This window comes from Andrographis paniculata, unplaced genomic scaffold (genome assembly GCF_009805555.1).
Source record: "Andrographis paniculata isolate CXL003 unplaced genomic scaffold, ASM980555v1 Contig5END, whole genome shotgun sequence".
Classification (NCBI taxonomy): domain Eukaryota; kingdom Viridiplantae; phylum Streptophyta; class Magnoliopsida; order Lamiales; family Acanthaceae; genus Andrographis; species Andrographis paniculata.
The window spans coordinates 891,782-909,464 of record NW_026137595.1 but is presented as its reverse complement, the minus strand read 5'-3'; the positions used below and the strand labels follow the sequence as shown (position 1 = coordinate 909,464).

At 32.3% G+C, this 17,683-nt stretch overlaps 4 protein-coding genes and 1 long non-coding RNA gene across 6 annotated transcripts; 3 read left to right on the top strand and 2 right to left on the bottom strand.

Moving 5' to 3' along the window:
• Window positions 1-1,345: 1,345 nt before the first annotated feature.
• Window positions 1,346-3,582, top strand: LOC127258875 (FCS-Like Zinc finger 8-like). Its single transcript, XM_051285925.1, has 3 exons — window positions 1,346-1,835; window positions 1,926-2,710; window positions 3,150-3,582. Exons 2-3 carry the CDS (start codon window positions 1,932-1,934, stop codon window positions 3,262-3,264), a joined length of 894 nt encoding a protein of 297 aa, XP_051141882.1. The 5' UTR covers window positions 1,346-1,835; window positions 1,926-1,931; the 3' UTR covers window positions 3,265-3,582.
• On the bottom strand, window positions 3,248-5,528 carry LOC127258876 (uncharacterized). 2 transcript variants are annotated; one of them, XR_007840372.1, is made up of 4 exons: window positions 5,390-5,528; window positions 4,262-5,255; window positions 4,104-4,142; window positions 3,248-3,757 (listed from the first exon to the last, which is right to left on the bottom strand). It is a non-coding gene; the product is annotated as an uncharacterized LOC127258876 (long non-coding RNA). The 2 variants fall into 2 exon arrangements; XR_007840373.1 differs by having other exon boundaries at window positions 3,248-4,142.
• Window positions 5,529-7,555: 2,027 nt separating this feature from the next.
• Window positions 7,556-8,521, top strand: LOC127258707 (uncharacterized). The gene is made up of 2 exons (XM_051285656.1): window positions 7,556-7,653; window positions 7,838-8,521. Exons 1-2 carry the CDS (start codon window positions 7,628-7,630, stop codon window positions 8,412-8,414), a joined length of 603 nt encoding a protein of 200 aa, XP_051141613.1. The 5' UTR covers window positions 7,556-7,627; the 3' UTR covers window positions 8,415-8,521.
• Window positions 8,522-12,001: 3,480 nt separating this feature from the next.
• On the top strand, window positions 12,002-15,221 carry LOC127258881 (transcription repressor OFP16-like). Its single transcript, XM_051285931.1, has 2 exons — window positions 12,002-12,590; window positions 14,949-15,221. The coding sequence occupies exons 1-2, from the start codon at window positions 12,050-12,052 to the stop codon at window positions 15,041-15,043; spliced, it is 636 nt and encodes a 211-aa protein (XP_051141888.1). The 5' UTR covers window positions 12,002-12,049; the 3' UTR covers window positions 15,044-15,221.
• On the bottom strand, window positions 14,267-16,077 carry LOC127258882 (40S ribosomal protein S24-1-like). Its single transcript, XM_051285932.1, has 6 exons — window positions 15,935-16,077; window positions 15,738-15,814; window positions 15,599-15,640; window positions 15,215-15,385; window positions 14,702-14,788; window positions 14,267-14,537 (listed from the first exon to the last, which is right to left on the bottom strand). The coding sequence occupies exons 2-6, from the start codon at window positions 15,807-15,809 to the stop codon at window positions 14,496-14,498; spliced, it is 414 nt and encodes a 137-aa protein (XP_051141889.1). The 5' UTR covers window positions 15,810-15,814; window positions 15,935-16,077; the 3' UTR covers window positions 14,267-14,495.
• Window positions 16,078-17,683: the final 1,606 nt, after the last annotated feature.

The following is a 17,683-nucleotide window of genomic DNA, read 5'->3' as shown; positions in this document are numbered from 1 at the left end:
ATTTTTAAAAACTATATTCATTTATTATATTTTATAGTATCATATTTATTTTAAAAATAAATAAATAAAAATATCCAGAAAATATTCCAAAATAAAATGAAAATGAAGACGACCAAATGGGCCCAATGAAAATGGGCCACTATTCTTGTCATGATCCAATATGTCTCCATTTTACATTTTTTAAATAAAAAATTCAAGTTCTTTTTTTCTGAATTTGGGATTATTCGACCAGAATAAATAAGTGCCCAACTTTTTTTTTATCTAAAATCAATGACACTTTTTTTTTTTAAATAATAATAATAATAATAATTTTATTTATTTATTTATTTCTTTTCATGTGGCAAACCTATCTCTCTTTGTGATTGTACAAATTTGTAATCATTGTGCTCAATATATTCCCCTGTGGCTGCAATTTTCTCCATTAAAACTTCTTACAAAAATCTCTAATTTGACTTATCATTATCTAATATTCTAGACTGTAAATATTGTAAATATGATAGTTTAGAAGAGGTATAATTAATAGATAATTAAAAATATATTAATAAAAAATAATTATTTTATAATATAAATAATTATAAATTAAGATTAAAATAATTAATTAATTAAATTAAAATTAAAAAGTTTAAAATAAATTAAAGTGTGTAATTATTTAAAAAAAATATATGATAGGTAAGACGAACAGAAAACTAATAAAAAACTAATAAATAAAAAATAAAAATTTATGACTGCGTGGCTGGTAGTACGAGCAGTGCATAGAGACACGAAACCTGCGTAAGACGAGCCCACGTTTTTCTGTAACAAACAAACAAAGCTCAGTACGCAATTACTGACCACATCTGTAAAAATGTCGTCATCTTCATCAATCTCAATCCCAATCCCAATCCCTTTTATTTTTATTTTTCATTTTTAATTATTTTTAATCCATCTTCTTTCGAGTGTTTGACACATTCAATGTTGTCACATCCCGACAAAAAAAAAAAGTAAAAATTAAAAACCCAGACGAGGAATTGTTCATTGGGTGTATTTAAAAAGAATAAAAATCCAATCTTGATTGCAATTGCATTATCAAATTAGGGTTTATGAAGAATTGTTTTTACACTAGTTTTTATTCCAGTTCTTGGGATCGATTGATTGCCTTATTTCTGATCTTTAATTATTTAATTAAATTTCACCATTGTTGAAAGCAAGAAGAAAGAAAAAGGTAGGGTGGGGTGGGGGTGGGGGCTAAAGTCCAAAATGGATGAGGAAACAATTATGGAGTTGAGAAATGTGGAGGGCCCCTTTTTATCTTGTTGGCTTTTTCCTACACTTGATTTTATTCTCTTTCTCCTCGAAACAATCAGTTATTTTTCCTCTTTAAAAAGAACTAAAACAGCCATACTTCTCCCCCTCCTTTTTCTCTGAAATGTTCATCTCACTTTCTTCTTCAATCCAATGAATGTCTGCTTCTTCTTCACATCAAGATCTCTAATCCTCATTTCAATCATTTAATTCGATTCCTTCTTGTAATAGAAATTTCTTGCTGTTTCTGTTTCTGATTAACCCCTGATTCCAATTTTAATTTTAATATATATATATATATATATAGATATATTTTCTTTTTATCTCTATGCCTTATTCTTCAAAAATGGAGGCCAATGAGATTTAGCATTCACCAGTGTCTAATTCCTCCTCCTATAAATTTTCATGTGTAAAGATTTCAGTTTTTGAGAGGAAAGCGAAAAACACACAAAAGCCTTTTGTTTTTTCGTTTATTCTTTTGATGGTTATAATAAAGTGAGAGTAGCCGCCCGCCCCCCCCCCCCCCCCTTTTTTTCCCACTGTATTTTGATCAGGTTAGCTCATACTTACTAAGTTAGTTTCGATTCTTTCGATTAATGTTTGTTTTGAAGTTTTTCTAATGATTTTTGTGTGTTTTTCATTAGCTGCAAATGTTGAGGAACAGATCATCATCAAGAGCAGTGACTAACAAGAAGCAAGCTTTAATGGCGGATCAAACTTCCCTGCTTTCTCCCACTTCCCCAATCTCCACTTTCTTGGCATCCCCAAAAATTTTCAACATCTTCTTGTCCAAGAACCCGCCTGATTCAGACAGCCCAACCTCCATTCTTGACAGCAAGAATTCCTCCCCAAGTTTTTCTGCAAACCCTTTTGGTCTTGACAGGGGCCTGTCCAAATCCAATTCCAAACCCCAAATCCAATCTCCCAAACCAGGGGGGGATCAGGCCATTGGGCTTGCCCTGATAGATTCGATCATTGAGGAGAAATCAGGAGATGAAGGGGTTTTATTTTCGAAGCCTGTGAACAGGATGGCCCTGTTTGGATCAAAGCTGAAAGTGCAGATCCCTGTAATAAACCCTTCTTCTTCTCCAGGGGAGGAACTGTCCCCAAAATCACCAGCTGATTTTGGGATCAAGACAAGGAATTCACAGCAGGTTTTAAGCCCTTTTGTTGGTTCTTCAAGGGACCTGTCCAGACAGCTTTCTTTGAAGGAAATGGAGATGTCTGAGGACTACACCTGTGTCATCACTCATGGCCCTAATCCCAAAACCACTCACATATTTGATGACTGTATTGTCGAGTGTTGCTGTGGTGGTGCTGATGATGGAGCTTCCATGGCTGCTCCAAAATCTGGTGATTTCTTGAAGGGCATTTGCCACAATTGTAAGGGCTTTCTTGGAAGTGGAAAAGATGATTTGTGCATTTACAGGTTAGCCCTCATGAATCAATCAATCTTCTCTTCTCTTATTTGTCTTGAATGAATAATTTGATCCATTTTTATCATATATTTAATTGTCTTGTTTGGACATATCAAGTAGTTTAATACCTAATTCATTGCTTCAACAGATCAATGATTAATCTCTTTCATTATATATATATGTATGTTTGTATGTATGTGTTTTTAAAGCTGATGCTTGTTGGGAGTGCAATAATTGAACCACATTGGACTGGTCCAACTAATCAAAATTATTGTATAGTATTGTATACACAAGAAAGAAAAAAAGTTTGTGTCTTTTTTCTTTCTTTCTTTCTGTGTGTGTATATAATACATGTATATATGTATTCTTTATTTTTCTTCTTTGTGTGTGGGGCCACATGAAAGGGGAATCATTCTGATTAAAGCTGTTTGTTGAATGAATGTCTGTCAGGGGTGAGAAAGCCTTGTGTAGCCATGAATGCCATTGCCAAGAAAAGCTCTCTCAAACTGAAACAAACAACAATGGTGATGAGATGATGATGATGATGGAACATTCTACTTTGTAGAAATATATATATATATTATATAAATATATAAATATGCAACAACACTTATTATATATATACACTCATTTTCTGGGCTCCATTGATTCAGTAAAAGCCATCCATCAGTGATCAAAATTTTCCAGAAGGGACATGAATGCAATTGACCTTAGCTAGTGAATTAAAGATATTCAATGTCATTTTTTAAATTTTCTTGTTTATTTTGGTATCTGTCCTGTTTGTTTGTTATTATGTACAGAGAGAGAGAGATTGCCATAAAATGGAGAATGTATAATATAGTGATTTGACAAGTGATTTATTTTATTTTATTATCTTTGTTAATTGCTAAGTCTTACTACATGGAAGCATCAGATAGTACAAAAAGGGAAACCTAAAAATGTGAAAAGGGGTACCCACGAGACGACGTCGTTACAAGTTGTTGCTGTCATAACTCTTTTATCTGGTTTAGGTACATTCACCATCATCTTCATCATCATCTATAATGGCAGCACAGTACCTTCACTCACCCAAATAATTCAGCAGATATGTCTTTTTCAGATGAGTAATTTACAAACTCCAGATAATATCAAAAATTGTTTTAATGAAATTTTATTTGCCCAAGTAACGCAATGTGTATGCCATTCTGACAACTACTGCCTAGTGCTAATCATCCATTCATTTGGTTGACAAATGTTACTTACAGGATCACATATTCAACTTTCACCTATAATGTAAGAAAGCAAATTCCATAATAACAATGGTTCGACACAACCTCATAATGATTGTTAGATACTTTTAGAGACATAATGCAGAACATTTAAAGATTTGTTGTAAACCAATGAAATCAGAACATTTATACATACCTCCTGATTAATATAGTCCATGGGATCCCTGTACATGATCTGAAAAAAAAAAAAAGAAAAAAAGAAAAAAAGTAAAGCATGTATTAGGATTCATGAATGCAGTAAAAGGGAGATAAATATATATGTATGTATATGATGCAAATTTAGTCCAAATTTACCTGGAACATTTGGCACCATTGACAATCTCCAAGACATGAAAATGGAACTCAATAAAAGAAAAAAGAGGCATATAGCCCAGTTCAACTCGGGGCCTAAAGACTCGAGCAAATAAACTGTTCAAACCACAATAAAAAAGAATGGAATATACAAGGTATTTGGAAGATCAAAAGCAGCATCTGGATGATACTGAACTTAAGATGTAAGAGAAAAAAGCATCATCTAATTTTCTCCCACGGCTCCTTGCAAAAACCCAGGACATGTGGGCAATGAGAAATTCGAAGAAGTTAAGAATATTCAAGTATTTCAAAAGATACAGAGAAACTAGAGGGTCTAATGTAATGAGAAAATGTATGGTTTAACTGGATGAAAAAGGCAACCTGATAGAGGATAAAATCACCATCAAGGTTGAGATACTAGACAATGGCAATGAAAATTTTAAAAATAAAAAATAAAAATACCCTAGTGGTAACTATGGAAACATCATTGATACTAACTGAATTGTTGCTTGTATGACAATTAAATACCATGCCAAACATAATCGAATGCAGTCAACTTTGCAACAACACCACCTCAATCCATAGCCACTTAACTATGTTAGCCACCTGATCAATCCTTCTTGCATAGCATTCAACAACATTCTGTCCAGCAAAAACCCAAACCTTAGAAACCAACCTACATTTGCTATTCCCAGCTAGCAAAAAGCACAAATTCCATCTAATTTGGAGAAAGTTGAAAGCTTCCAGCCCTTGCACTGCTACTTTAGAAAGTAAATTGCACTCCATATGTGGTACTAAACTCTACTCTTAATAATATACAAAGGTTGCAAGCAATTCATAAGACTGAAAAGAGTGTGTGGATTTCCTTGTCTACAGGAACATCAAACTTCCATTAGAACACTCTCATCATTCAATCAGCAAATATCAAGATTAAGGATGCGGCAAAGGGTCTTAGTTGCAGAGTCAGCTTCAAACAGATCACCCCGGAATGGATTATCTGCAGAGGTTGCCCAAGTTTTAGCAATGGGATGCAAATCAATTTCTGAAACTACAGCAGGAATTCCAAGTGTAACAGTTCGGTTAGGTTGAGCAGAAAACTTAGGAATGGGCAAACAACTAGGGGGAGGTGACCTTGAGTAAGTTGGTCCAGCCCAAAGATCAGAAAATTGGAAGTCCTTTTCCTTGTTTTCCAACTCGATCTTAATTGGTATAGGAACTGTAGAACATTTTGCAACTCTCTTGGAGAATCCAAGATTCTCACTGAAAGAAGAAGATGGAGCTTTGGGTGAGACCGAAGCTACGAAAATTTCTTCGGTGACAGGGGCTGCAATGGGGTAAGAACTGGAAGGACTTGTGGCTAATCTTTCCCAACACTGAAATGATCTGCAATCAATAGCCTCAAAATTAGGGTATGAAAGGGAATCAAAAGCATTCAAGCTTGTCGAACCATGACTACCGTCTCTGCCACAATACCGATGGCAATTTCTACTGTGAGCAACAATGAGAGTCTCCATCCACACCCTGGCAGAATAAAACCAACTCCTTCCTTTATGCTCTCATGTCCTATTCCTTAATCTAAATTAAAACTGTATCATACAGAAAATGATCACATAAAAAATTCAATTGATCAATAACTCTCAAAATTGCAATGATTCTTGCAGGAATCCAAAACGCTAGTATCTCTTCTACCACCACCGCCAAAATCTCCCGGATCAGTACCAATTTTAATCGATTGCTTCCACGAATTGAACACACACATACACATGTATGCACGCCCAAAAAATGCGCCTTCACACTTAAGTTTCTCCAGATCTAAGCACACCAAACATACATATACATATACATATATAGATATTACATCGATAAACATAATAATGAAAACAGATACAACAAATCAAGCAGAATAGAATATGTATATAAATATATATTGAAACTAACTTGATCTCCGAAACGAGGACCGAGGCACCATCAAACAAGAACAATCAGTGGACTTCAAATTGTTGCTCACTCCCAAAATGCTATACATGTGCAGATTAATGTATCGGCTAGTCCCACGTCGAATATCTCAGAGAGATGAGGCAAGCGACAAAGGCAACGAACGTAGAGATCAAGGATCCGCTTTGTATTTTGTTTCTGTAACAGCAACCATCCACGGACCCACCAGTATTTATACATTAAATATTTGTTTGATTGGGATTTAAATTTAAAATTTTACTAATATTTATATAATATGATCTCAGTTTTTTTTAGTGACAATGTACAAAAATATTTTGTATTTTATTTTTTATGTAGAATTTTTTTCATTAAATTAAAATATGTGCAAAATTTTATTGTAAACAGACATTTAAGTATATAAATTTTATATAAAAATAAATAGTAAAATATCTTAACTAGTATTTTTAAATAAAATAAAATAATTGTTTATTTATTTATTTAGTAATTTTTTAAAGACGAATTATTATCTAAAAGAAATTATAAAATAAATTTGTATATTTATATTATTTTATATATTACTATCATTTTTTATATCAAAAGTTTATTAATAAAATCTAAACAATTTATTATAATTAATTGTAAATAAAATCAAATAAAATCAATTTATATATTAAAAATCATAATATATATAAAATTTGAGCAAAAAAAAACTTGAATGTGAACTTCAGTTATTATGTTAGTTCAACGAGTCGAGTTGAGGTTAGTTTGTAACGTTAACAAGTTCGAGTCGAGTTCGAACAACAGATACTCGAACTCGTTCGGCTCATTTTACAACTCTATCCCTAACTAAAAAAATGAGACAAAATTAGTAATCATTTCAAATAAACTGTATTAATTTTATCTAATTTCAAATTTTAAACAGATTTATATTTAAGATCTGCGTTGTTAGGAACAACAGTGATCAATTTTATAAATATACATATATATCTGATATCACTTGTATAGATTTTTCACTAATAATTGAATTTAATATACTCCCTATTTTTTCATTTTAGTCATTCTTATAAGAAAGTATTTTTTTAATAACTGAACTGTCTACTAACATAATTTACAATATATTTTACATCACACGTACTAATAAGATTATTTTAGTTATTTATACTTTATTTATATATCCCAATATAATATTAAAAGGAGTATATTTTATATAATAATATAGCTGCTAAGGTGGACATTATTATTTACCTAATCACATCTGATTTTATTAAATATTCAAAATTCTTTTACGTTTACAAAATTGAAAATAAAAATAATAAGATACGAACAGTGAAAGTCAAATGATAATTCAAATAACGGAGAAAAAGGACCACTGCGCATTTTAGCAATAACGCCGTAAAAGGTAAACGCCGTTCTCTGCATCGGTTCTTTTCCTCCATGGTCGGTTGTCGGGCACGCAATCTGTGAGTCGTTCTTTTCTTCTCCGCACATAATCCCATTCCTCGTATCATCTTCCCATTTGCTCCTCCTTTAATTCGTATCCATCCCCAGATTCGAATTCTTGCCTCGGATTGCTTTCCGTGGGTATTTATTTGCCTTCTGTGTTTCGAATTTTTCGCCTCAATTTTTAGCTCTTTGTTTCTGCAGATTTCGTCGGAGCTCCGGCGGTTGTGTAATTGGGAGTTTTTTGGTGGTGTGTTTGTTTAATTCTTCGATTTTGGGGAAAGAATTCAGAAATTTGCCCTATATGAAGGTTCATCCAGCGCCGAGGAAACGCAACATCACTCTGGACGTCGCTTCGATGGTGGCTCAGGCGAACATCTGCCGGCAAAAGAAGCTGAGACGGCTGCCGCACATCTTCGAGAAGGCGCTTGTGCTGCCTTTCCATCCAGATGCCGAGGTTTCCATCAACGAAACCCCTCGCTCCTTCGTCTTCACCGCCGCCACCGATGGCATCAGCGGCGATGTCCGCGTCGACGCTATCGAGATCCATCCTGGCGTTACGAAGATTGTCGTGAGGGATAGTGGCTACGTTGATTTGTCGGGGACTGAATTGGAGCTCAATTTGTGGAGATTTCGTCTGCCGGCGTCGACACGGCCGGGGCTCGCCTCCGCCGCTTACGACGACGGCCAGCTAATCGTGACGGTGCCGAAAGGAGCTCCGTCGGATGAGGCAAACAGTGGTGACATTAGAGTTGGGAATAGATTCGTTCTTGTACAGTAATTGGGAATCCCTTTGGCCCTTCACCTGTTTCTGTTTCGCTTTCATCCACCATTTCTGAAATAAACAGCAGCAGAATTCATCTCTGTTATGGTGATGAATATACTAAATTTTAACTATCTAATTCTTAACTAGGTTAAGTTAATTCGAGCGTTATCTGAATCATTAGAATTGCATATCGAAAACTAGTTTGATTTCAGCTGCATTTGCTTGTCTGAGTAAATTCTCAGGTGAATCTCAGATGCCATACATCCCTGGATTTCTTCTTCTTGTATGGTGCTCGAATTTCATGGTACGAATCAGATTGCTGATTAAGAATATCAGATAGTTGATCACGATTTATTCAGTTAGAAATTCTATTGTGGTTTTGATCTATCCATGTTTGTTCATTGAATCATGATCCTCTTCCCTGATAGATTATCTGATAAATGTAGTAAAACAGGTTGTTGCGACGTGCTATTTTTTGTTGCACTATTTGGGGATTTCTTTATACCGATTTATTGTATATTTGCATTGGTTGTCATCAGTTGCTTCTATTGCATTGAAGTATGATCTGTATCTTGTGTAGTATGAATTTTGAGGCTTAGGAAGTTCAAAAAAGTAAATTAGGTTCGATCCAAGTAATGTAGTATTAGTACAATGAATCAGTTGTGCTGACACTAGTTGTATTAACAAGATCGAACAATTCTCAGCGCCAAAAATGAGGTTCTTGAGCCGAAATGTATATAGCATGAATGGGCATATTTCTGGCATCTATTTGGTTTAAAAAGCTTGGTTTACCTTTCATGCTTTTGATCATGGTTCTCTTTTGTCTGAAGATTTTGGTAGATGTCAACGTTTGTTGGTTGGTCGAGGTGCTTTCCCAGCGTTTGTTTGAGCAACGTGGTGGGGCTCGATTCTGTTCTTTTTGTCCCCTCCTCGGACGGTATATAAGATGGTGCCGGTAAGACCTCATCAACCCTTTTTTGTGATTGATTGCAACATGGGGTGTGAATGGCTTTTGAGAAATTGAAAAAGAAATGATTTGAGGATGAGTGTTGATGAGGTTTTTGGGGAATATGTTCTGGCATTCTATTCCATTCTTTTGATGATAGTAAGTCCCTTTTTATCTCGAATTCTTATAAATTAGAACTTAATTTGATGGAATATAGATAAATTGATTTGCAATAAGAAGACATTACTAGTATTATTTTGGGAGTTAATTATCATGATATATTTTTTTGGGAGAGAGGTTATTGAACTGATTGGAACAAATAGCGTTGATTTAACCCGTCAATACATAAGAACCAGACAGTTAGTTCGGATCTATAGAGGTATATTGTATGGACATATTTAGTGTGCTGAGATTAATGATAGTATGTGTTGTCATATAATGCACTTGTATTAAATTAACATAAATCGTGCATTGTTTGTCACAGTATCGTGTGTTGTCTGTTGTTCTAAAGCTTGTCATGTTTTGTAAATTTATTTTTTATTTTTTATTTTTTTTCGCTTTGATCTTTGATTTCGGAATGAGGATGACGCTAAAGGCATTGCTCGTTTATTGCGATGCCTATGTGTTCGTTCGATTCGATTCTTGTCTCTTAAAGTTGTGTTGTATTGATTTCGATGCTTCAAATGTATCCATTTGATGCTCGCTAGGAAAACTGCGTGTGACAGGCTCGATTAAATAGATGTTAAAAGATGTATTGTACTCTCACCGTAGCAACGTTTACTTTTTGCTCGTAGATATTTGAATGTTAGTATTACATTGAGTTATAGTAAAGAAGACAAAAATATTTTTATTAGTATTGAGTGATATAAAATTAATGGTTAATATATTGTAAATTAGAAGTGTATTTATTATGTTAAGTAGGCAGTAGAATGACTAAATTAGAAAATAATAAATAGAAAATAGAACCCTTTTCTTATGGTCGATTTTGATATTGTTATTATTGAGAGAGATGTGCGCATGTGTGTGAATGTACGTACTAACCCAAATGTGGAGATGATGCCAACCATATTAATTTATTGTGTTTGGTTGGAAATATATTTTGAATAATAAATATGTGCATGTGATTCCACCACCCCACTTTTTAAAAGATTTATTCATATATGTCATGTTGTCACACCAAAATTTAATTTCGAAATTTGAAGGGACCATACACACAACATGCGTACTTACATATTTGTATGAACCTTTATTAGTACATGAAATATAGACAATTGCACCAATTACCATGTATTGTGTATTGTAATTTATACGTGTGTTGTATTACTATATAGAAATGTTAATTTACTCTAAATCAATAACTATTGGTAAGATTATATAATATAAGGAATAGTTAATTACTTATTAGTATAAGGGCACATATGTAAAAACACAAGAAAAATTGAGTGTTTTGAATAGTAAAATTTTGAATTGAAATAATTATTTGATGTAATGAAAAAATATATATTGATGCATATTTTAAATTTAAAATTAAATTTTAATATAGCAATAATAAATAGGAAATAAGTATTTGAATTCTTTTTATTTTTCTTTTTAATAGTAAAATAAAAATTAAATTTCAAGAAACAAACACTTGCAATGATGATAGAAAAGTACTATTTGTTGTTTTAAGTTGGAATGGCATTGGCAATGTCAGTCAGGTGGGGTGATTAGGACAACACGTATATCCTAAGGACAAATTAATTAATTAATTAATTCAATTTGGAATTATTATTATTATTATTATTATTATTGATTTGCCAATGTGGTCTTTGGTGTGTTAAAGTCACTATTAAATTAAATGTTAGAGAATACAAACAACTTGTCTCACCCTATTCACTGTTTCTTACACATGCATGGTTTTCTCTTTTCTATTTCTTTACTTTTTTTTTTTTCTGTAATTATTTCCACCATAAAAGTAATTAAAAAATAAATAAATCACATTTTAATGCTTTATTTAACAAGATACATTGTGAGACTAATATATAAATGTGTATATATGATCAAAAGATTAGGAACATTTCAAAAGTAGATGTGAACAATGTGCTGAAAATGGAATTTTCAATGGTAACAAATTTGTTTAGGAGATTTTGCTTTGTGAAATCAAAATCTATTATGATTTTTAATAAAAATATATTATTTTATTAATAAAATATTATTTAAGATTTTTTTTAAAAAAGAAAGAAAAAAATATTCAAATTTAAATAAAAATCAAATAAACTTTTTTTTTTTTTAATTTAATAGAGATTATTGCTTTCTCTATCTCCAATTAAAGTACTTGTTTGTCTTATTAGACTAAAACTTATTAACAATATAAATTCAGTTTAACTCGTTAAAAATTCGAACTAAAATAGTTGTTTGAACTCGGCTCATTAAGCTCAAATTCAAGTTCAAATTTGACTTATAGGATTCAAACTCAAGTTAAAGAAGTTCGAATGCGACTTGTATTATAGATATATTATAATAAAATATTCAAATTTTACTAATAAATATAAATTTTGATATAAAAATACATATTATATTATTATATAAAAAATTATTTTGGAGCTCCGGATTATTTATAACTATAAAGGAGTCGAATCTAGCTGTTAACTAGTCGTCAGGTCATCCCTTACGACGTTTTTAATTTAAGATATATCTTCTTATAGAGGACTATATATATATATATATGTATGTATATATACGTCTGGTAATTAGAAGCATAGCCATGGCCGCCGGAAACCTAAATTCCTCTTTCTCGAAGATCAAATCCCAGCCGTCGGATTCCATCTACATTAAAACCTACAATTCGCTCTACCAATCCGCGACCGCCTACTCCGATTCCGATTCCGACGACACGCCGGACTTCGCCACCGCCTTCGCTTCCCGGCGATTCTTCTTCTCCTCCCCCGGCCGGAGCAACTCCATCATCGACTCCGCTTCCTCCACCTCGCGGCGGTCGTCGTCCTCCGAGAACGACGCCGGCGGCACCGTCGCTGTCCCGACCTTCTCCCCCGATCCGTTCGTCGACTTCCGGCGGTCGATGCAGGAGATGGTGGAGGCGCGTGAGATCAACGACGTCCTGGAGAATTGGGAATATCTGCACCAGCTTTTGCTGTGCTATTTGTCGCTAAACCCTAAGAGCTGTCACAAATACATCGTCGGAGCTTTTGCCGATCTCGTCGTCGGACTTTTGCCGCCGCCGATCGAAGAGGCGAAGCTAATGACTGGTAATTAATTAATTGTTTATTTATTTTCTATCGATTGAATACGTGATTAAATTTGAATTACCTGTTGTCATTTATTACATTCAATTTAAGAGTGTGTTCTATGATTTTAACGTTTGTACTATTCAATTTTTTATTTTTATTTTTATTTTTTAAAAATATTAAATCAAATAATTATTTTATTAATATTGTTACATAAAAAATTATTTTACTTTCAAAATATCAAATTAACGCTTATAGTTGCTTAGAATTTTAATAAATTTAATTGAAAAATTGGTGTTGTGATTTTTTTTTAATTTTTTGGTGGTAAGAAAAAGGGTGTCATTATATGATTTGTGTATGAAAAAGGACAAAGATTTGCATAAACATGAGACCAAACCTGCAATCAAGAGACAAGTAGGTCCATAATTCAGGGAATCTTCAATTTATTTTTTCCAGATTCCTGCTTTCTTATTTTATTTTTTTTTTCACTTCCTCTGAGATTTTGCTCAAGTGGCACACAGTATTGAAGATTCTGTGAGAGTAGCTAATTATTAGTATAAAAAATTAGAATGAAAATTTCAATTTATAAGATATATACTTTTTTTTTTTCTAAAAAAAAGTATTGTAATAATAATATGTAGGTAAAAATAGTACTCCCACTGTCCGGAACTATAATCTGGGTTGTAATTATAATATGTAAGTAAAAATATTAATACTATATTGGTACCTGGCCTTACGAGTATATTAATGTAAAAAATAGTGACAATTGTGTAATAATAATGATAATGAAAGAGTAAATATAATTTTATAGTGATATAATTATTTATAAAAATGAGACTATTGTTTTGAAATATACAAAAATGGTAAACAAACTATTGTATTGGAACGGAAAAAGTATAAAAGTAAATTTATTTTATTTTATTATTATTTTTTAAAAGTAATAATACAATGATAAAATAGAAATATTTAAAAATAATAAATTTTTAAATAGTTACTTTATATCAAAATATGTATATTTTGCAAAATGACAAAAAATATATATCTATATATCAATATTATATTTGGTCCCAACTCAATGCATCTTTATGTTTGTCGGGAGTAAATTTAAAAATACTAATACTTTATTAATTAATAAAATAATTTTGATATGTTTACATTTAAAAGTAAAAAAAAAAAAAATTAAATGTTTTTGTAAAAATCTAAAATATTTTGATATTTAGATCTGATTAATTTTACTATGATTAGAAATAAAGATTTTTAAATGAAGCAAATGAAAATGATAAAAAGAGTATACAAAAGCAAATAGCTCACAATATAATTACAAACACCACATAATTTATATTAATATGAAAAAAATACACACCAACAATACATTGACTAATTATGAATTTTAAATTATTTTGCATATATAAATTAATATATTAATTAATATTACTATATTATAATCAGATTATCGTGTAGAATTGTCTTCGTAAACTTATTGAACATAATTTTTAACATATTATGTAGTCTGTCTATATTTTATATATGCCGACCAAATCAGCATGCCTATTAAATCTAAGGAAATGCAGTAAATGAGAAACATACACATTATGTGTTATCTAGCTATATATATATATATATATATACACACACACACTAGCGTATCAAAGCTGAGAAAAAGTTGCATCAAATTTTGAAAATGCAATCTCAAAAAATGAGATGAGAAATCAGGAAATGGAATAATAGTTCAATCTGCTTGTAAAATTTGTAATAAAGAGTAAATCAAGAAGCAGACTGAGAAAACTTCCCATGGTAACAAAAACAAGAATTCGAGACCTGCGAACAACTAACTATAATCTTAAGCCGCACTAACCTCAATCAAGACTAATCTTTATATAAGAATCCTTGTGATTTATAAGCCAGATAATCGAGAACATGTTGAGCTTATTTCTTCTTGCCGCCCTTAGCAGCATCTCCGGCTTTTGTCTGCAACACATGTGGCGAGAGTGATTAGTGAAAGGGGAATTTGACTCACGAGTAAAAATGATGTATGAAGCGATGCATTGTCCAGCCAATGGGTTCAAGCAGAAGTTAAGGTAGATTTTAGAGTATTATTGAAACATGGTTCGAGAAGGAAAGATGGATTATACCTTCTTAACACCTCGGACTTTCTTGGCTCTGTTCTTCCTTTCCTTCATTTGTTTCCTTGATTTCTCAACCTTGGTAGCTAGACCATTCTGTATATATATATATATATACCATATAGTCGAGCATAATCAGCCGGGTAATACATAATAATAGACATTTAAACAATAATAAACGAAAAGAGTACACAGGCATGTCACATTGCATTTCACTCTCTAAAAAAAAAGACCACTAAAATGTAGCTTGTATCAGGTAAATTTTTTGAAAGAGATCAAAACTATGCGGCAACTAAAAGTTCGGGCATAGTAACAAACACATCAGGTATGTTGGAGACTAACAAGACTTGATTCAGAAGTTTCAATGGCATTGATAACATCGGTGATTAGCAGTCAATCTAAAGATATACATGACAAATACGATTACGGCATGCTTTATAAAAACACTAGAGATAAAACCTTACATATCTAAATATGCAACAATCATGTACCAGAATCACTGTGTAAAAAAAGATAAATTACCCTGATAAGTCTGTATTTTGGTTCAAACTTCTTCGCACTCTCTACCGAATCATAGATCAACCCAAACCCTGTAGACTTCCCTCCACCAAAATGAGTCCTGAACTTGAAGACGAAGATAGAATTCGGATCTTTAACATCATACATCCTAGCCAGTTTCTCTTTCAGCTCAGCCTTCACAAAGTTAGATGTCAAAACAAATAAGCAATCACATATCAATGATTTCATGCAATCATCTATCAAAATACTGATTCGGTTAAGGCTAGCTGAATAATAGTTTGATTCATACTCATAATACAAAAGATATTTGCCTTTTAGTCAATGAATTGCATAAAATAATTCAAAACAATAACAATCAAGTGCATACGATTGAAATACAGATCTTACCTTGGAAACATTAGCCCTTCCAGGATGCAATACGTCGATAACCTTTGAACCAGAACATCAAGACAAAGAAATTGAAAATCAACAGTATGGCTTTGCGAGTATTTCTTCACTTATGTTAAAAATTAACTAAAATACATACAAATTGCTTCCTGGAAAGGAGACGATTCGTCATAAATTTCCTAGTTCTGATCGTCACCGCCTTGTCCGCCATCTCCTCTACATCATCAAAAACGATCAGAAATAAAATAATATTAATAAAAATCCAATCAAATTAATTTCGTTCCAAACCACAAACAATCGCGACCCAAACTTCCAAATCAAGGCAAAATTCAGTACCTTTTGGTCGGAATCACTCCGTTTCCGTCACCTGGTGCTGAGAATCCGGTGCCTTCCCGCCGGCGAAACGCTTCTCTTCGAGAGAGGGCACAGTCTGATCCTAGGGTTTTGAAGGAGCCGAAAACCCCCTTTTTATGGGCCATTCATTGGGCCAATAACTCTACCTTTTATAGGCTTTTTTAATGGGCCAGAAAATGTGAACATAAAAATACATTTATATATTATAAGTTTTTTGGATTTATTTTTAGATTTCAAACTGAAAATAATATATTAATGGCCTTATATAAACTGTAAAAATTTAAATATAACATTTTATTTCAAAACAATTTTAAACTAAATCCTTAAAAACATTATGGCAAAAAACATTTCAAGATACCATAGACAAAGTGGTGTATGAACACTGCATTTGTATATCTGATGGTGTATTTACATAACATCTCTATTTTAGCCACAACCAAACCAACAACAAGTAACAATAAATAAGCAAATAAAATGATAGATCTTGATCCTTTTTACGAATGTTTTGCATCCGAATCGACAAGCAATGTCCAGAGGGCGTGCACGTCTTCGCACGAGCAAGACTGCACGTCCTCGTACAGCACATAGATTCCTCGGCCTAATCGAGAAAAAGAAAAAAAATGCATCAAGAGGAATTTGAATTTCGATCAAATTTTCATACCGAAAAAGAAAAATGCAGGTAAAAAAGTATACGAGTTCTTGCGGTGGCGCGGAGACGGCCGAAGAAGTTCTTGAGAGGGGATAGAAGAGAATGAAGCCAGCCCATGATCAAAAACAGAATTAAAATGATATATAGCAATGAATTTGGAAGTGATGATCATTAAAAAGGGTGATCAAGAAAGAAAGAAATGTGCATAACTTGGTACTGTTCCATTAATGGAGGACTTTAGGGGACAGACTGAAATTTGGAGCTGGTGACCTGTCATTGTCAGATCAAGAAACACACACAATAAGAAAGAAAGAATGAATTTTTTTGGTAAAAGAAACAAAACTGTAGTCAATTGGAGAAATTAGTACTCAATTGATTTGTGAAATCAAGGGCTATCAACTAAAGGGTGTTTTTAAGAAAAAAAAAAATTAATTGGGGGATTATTTCTTGGAAGAAATTAGTGTGTGAATTTCTTTCTTTCTTGTGTTAAAGATGTTTTTTGTAATGATTGGGTTTTCTTTTTTATTTTTTTCTTTCTAAATATGGGCAGTGGTTATAGCAATGGGTGTGCAAGAAATCATTCATATATATATATATATATATAGTTTTATATGGGTGGATTAGCTTCTTCTTCAATACTGCTGTTGGAAAGAAGCTTCGAAGATTTAAACTATGGAGTTTTTTTTTTTTTTTTTTTTTTTAATGGCGGTGGCTGTGGCAGTGTGTAATAAAGTAAGGAAAATGATGAAATCGGATAGGGTTGGAGTAGTCAACGGGAAATGGTCAACACTGCTCGGGGAAGGGTTAAGGTGTGTTTGGCTCGATAGAGGAGTGGAAGGGAAGAGATTTTGAAGACAGAGAAAATCGATGAAAAATTTTAAGCATGGAAGTGTTTATTTTGTGGGATTTTCTTTTTAAAAACATTAAAATCAAACATCAAATTTTTTTTTATTATAATTAAATTTAATTTTATATTCAAAACATCACATTAATACATATTTATATCACACATCAAACAATTATTTCAATTCAAATTTTTTTTTTTCTTTTTTAATTCAAAATCAAAACAAAAAATCATAATT

What these genes read in the sequence shown, in the direction of transcription:
- LOC127258875 (XM_051285925.1), top strand. Translation starts at nt 1,932, where the DNA reads ATGTTGAGGAACAGATCATCATCAAGAGCAGTGACTAACAAGAAGCAA. An exon ending in GATGATTTGTGCATTTACAG is followed by an intron (nt 2,711 to 3,149) that starts GTTAGCCCTCAT and finishes AATGTCTGTCAG; the next exon opens with GGGTGAGAAAGCCTTGTGTA.
- LOC127258881 (XM_051285931.1), top strand. Translation starts at nt 12,050, where the DNA reads ATGTATGTATATATACGTCTGGTAATTAGAAGCATAGCCATGGCCGCC. An exon ending in AGAGGCGAAGCTAATGACTG is followed by an intron (nt 12,591 to 14,948) that starts GTAATTAATTAA and finishes AGCTTGTATCAG; the next exon opens with GTAAATTTTTTGAAAGAGAT.
- LOC127258707 (XM_051285656.1), top strand. Translation starts at nt 7,628, where the DNA reads ATGGTCGGTTGTCGGGCACGCAATCT. An exon ending in GGTTGTCGGGCACGCAATCT is followed by an intron (nt 7,654 to 7,837) that starts GTGAGTCGTTCT and finishes TTGTTTCTGCAG; the next exon opens with ATTTCGTCGGAGCTCCGGCG.
- LOC127258882 (XM_051285932.1), bottom strand. Translation starts at nt 15,809, where the DNA reads ATGGCGGACAAGGCGGTGACGATCAGAACTAGGAAATTTATGACGAAT. An exon ending in TCCTTTCCAGGAAGCAATTT is followed by an intron (nt 15,641 to 15,737) that starts GTATGTATTTTA and finishes TCTGGTTCAAAG; the next exon opens with GTTATCGACGTATTGCATCC. An exon ending in GAAGGGCTAATGTTTCCAAG is followed by an intron (nt 15,386 to 15,598) that starts GTAAGATCTGTA and finishes AACTTTGTGAAG; the next exon opens with GCTGAGCTGAAAGAGAAACT.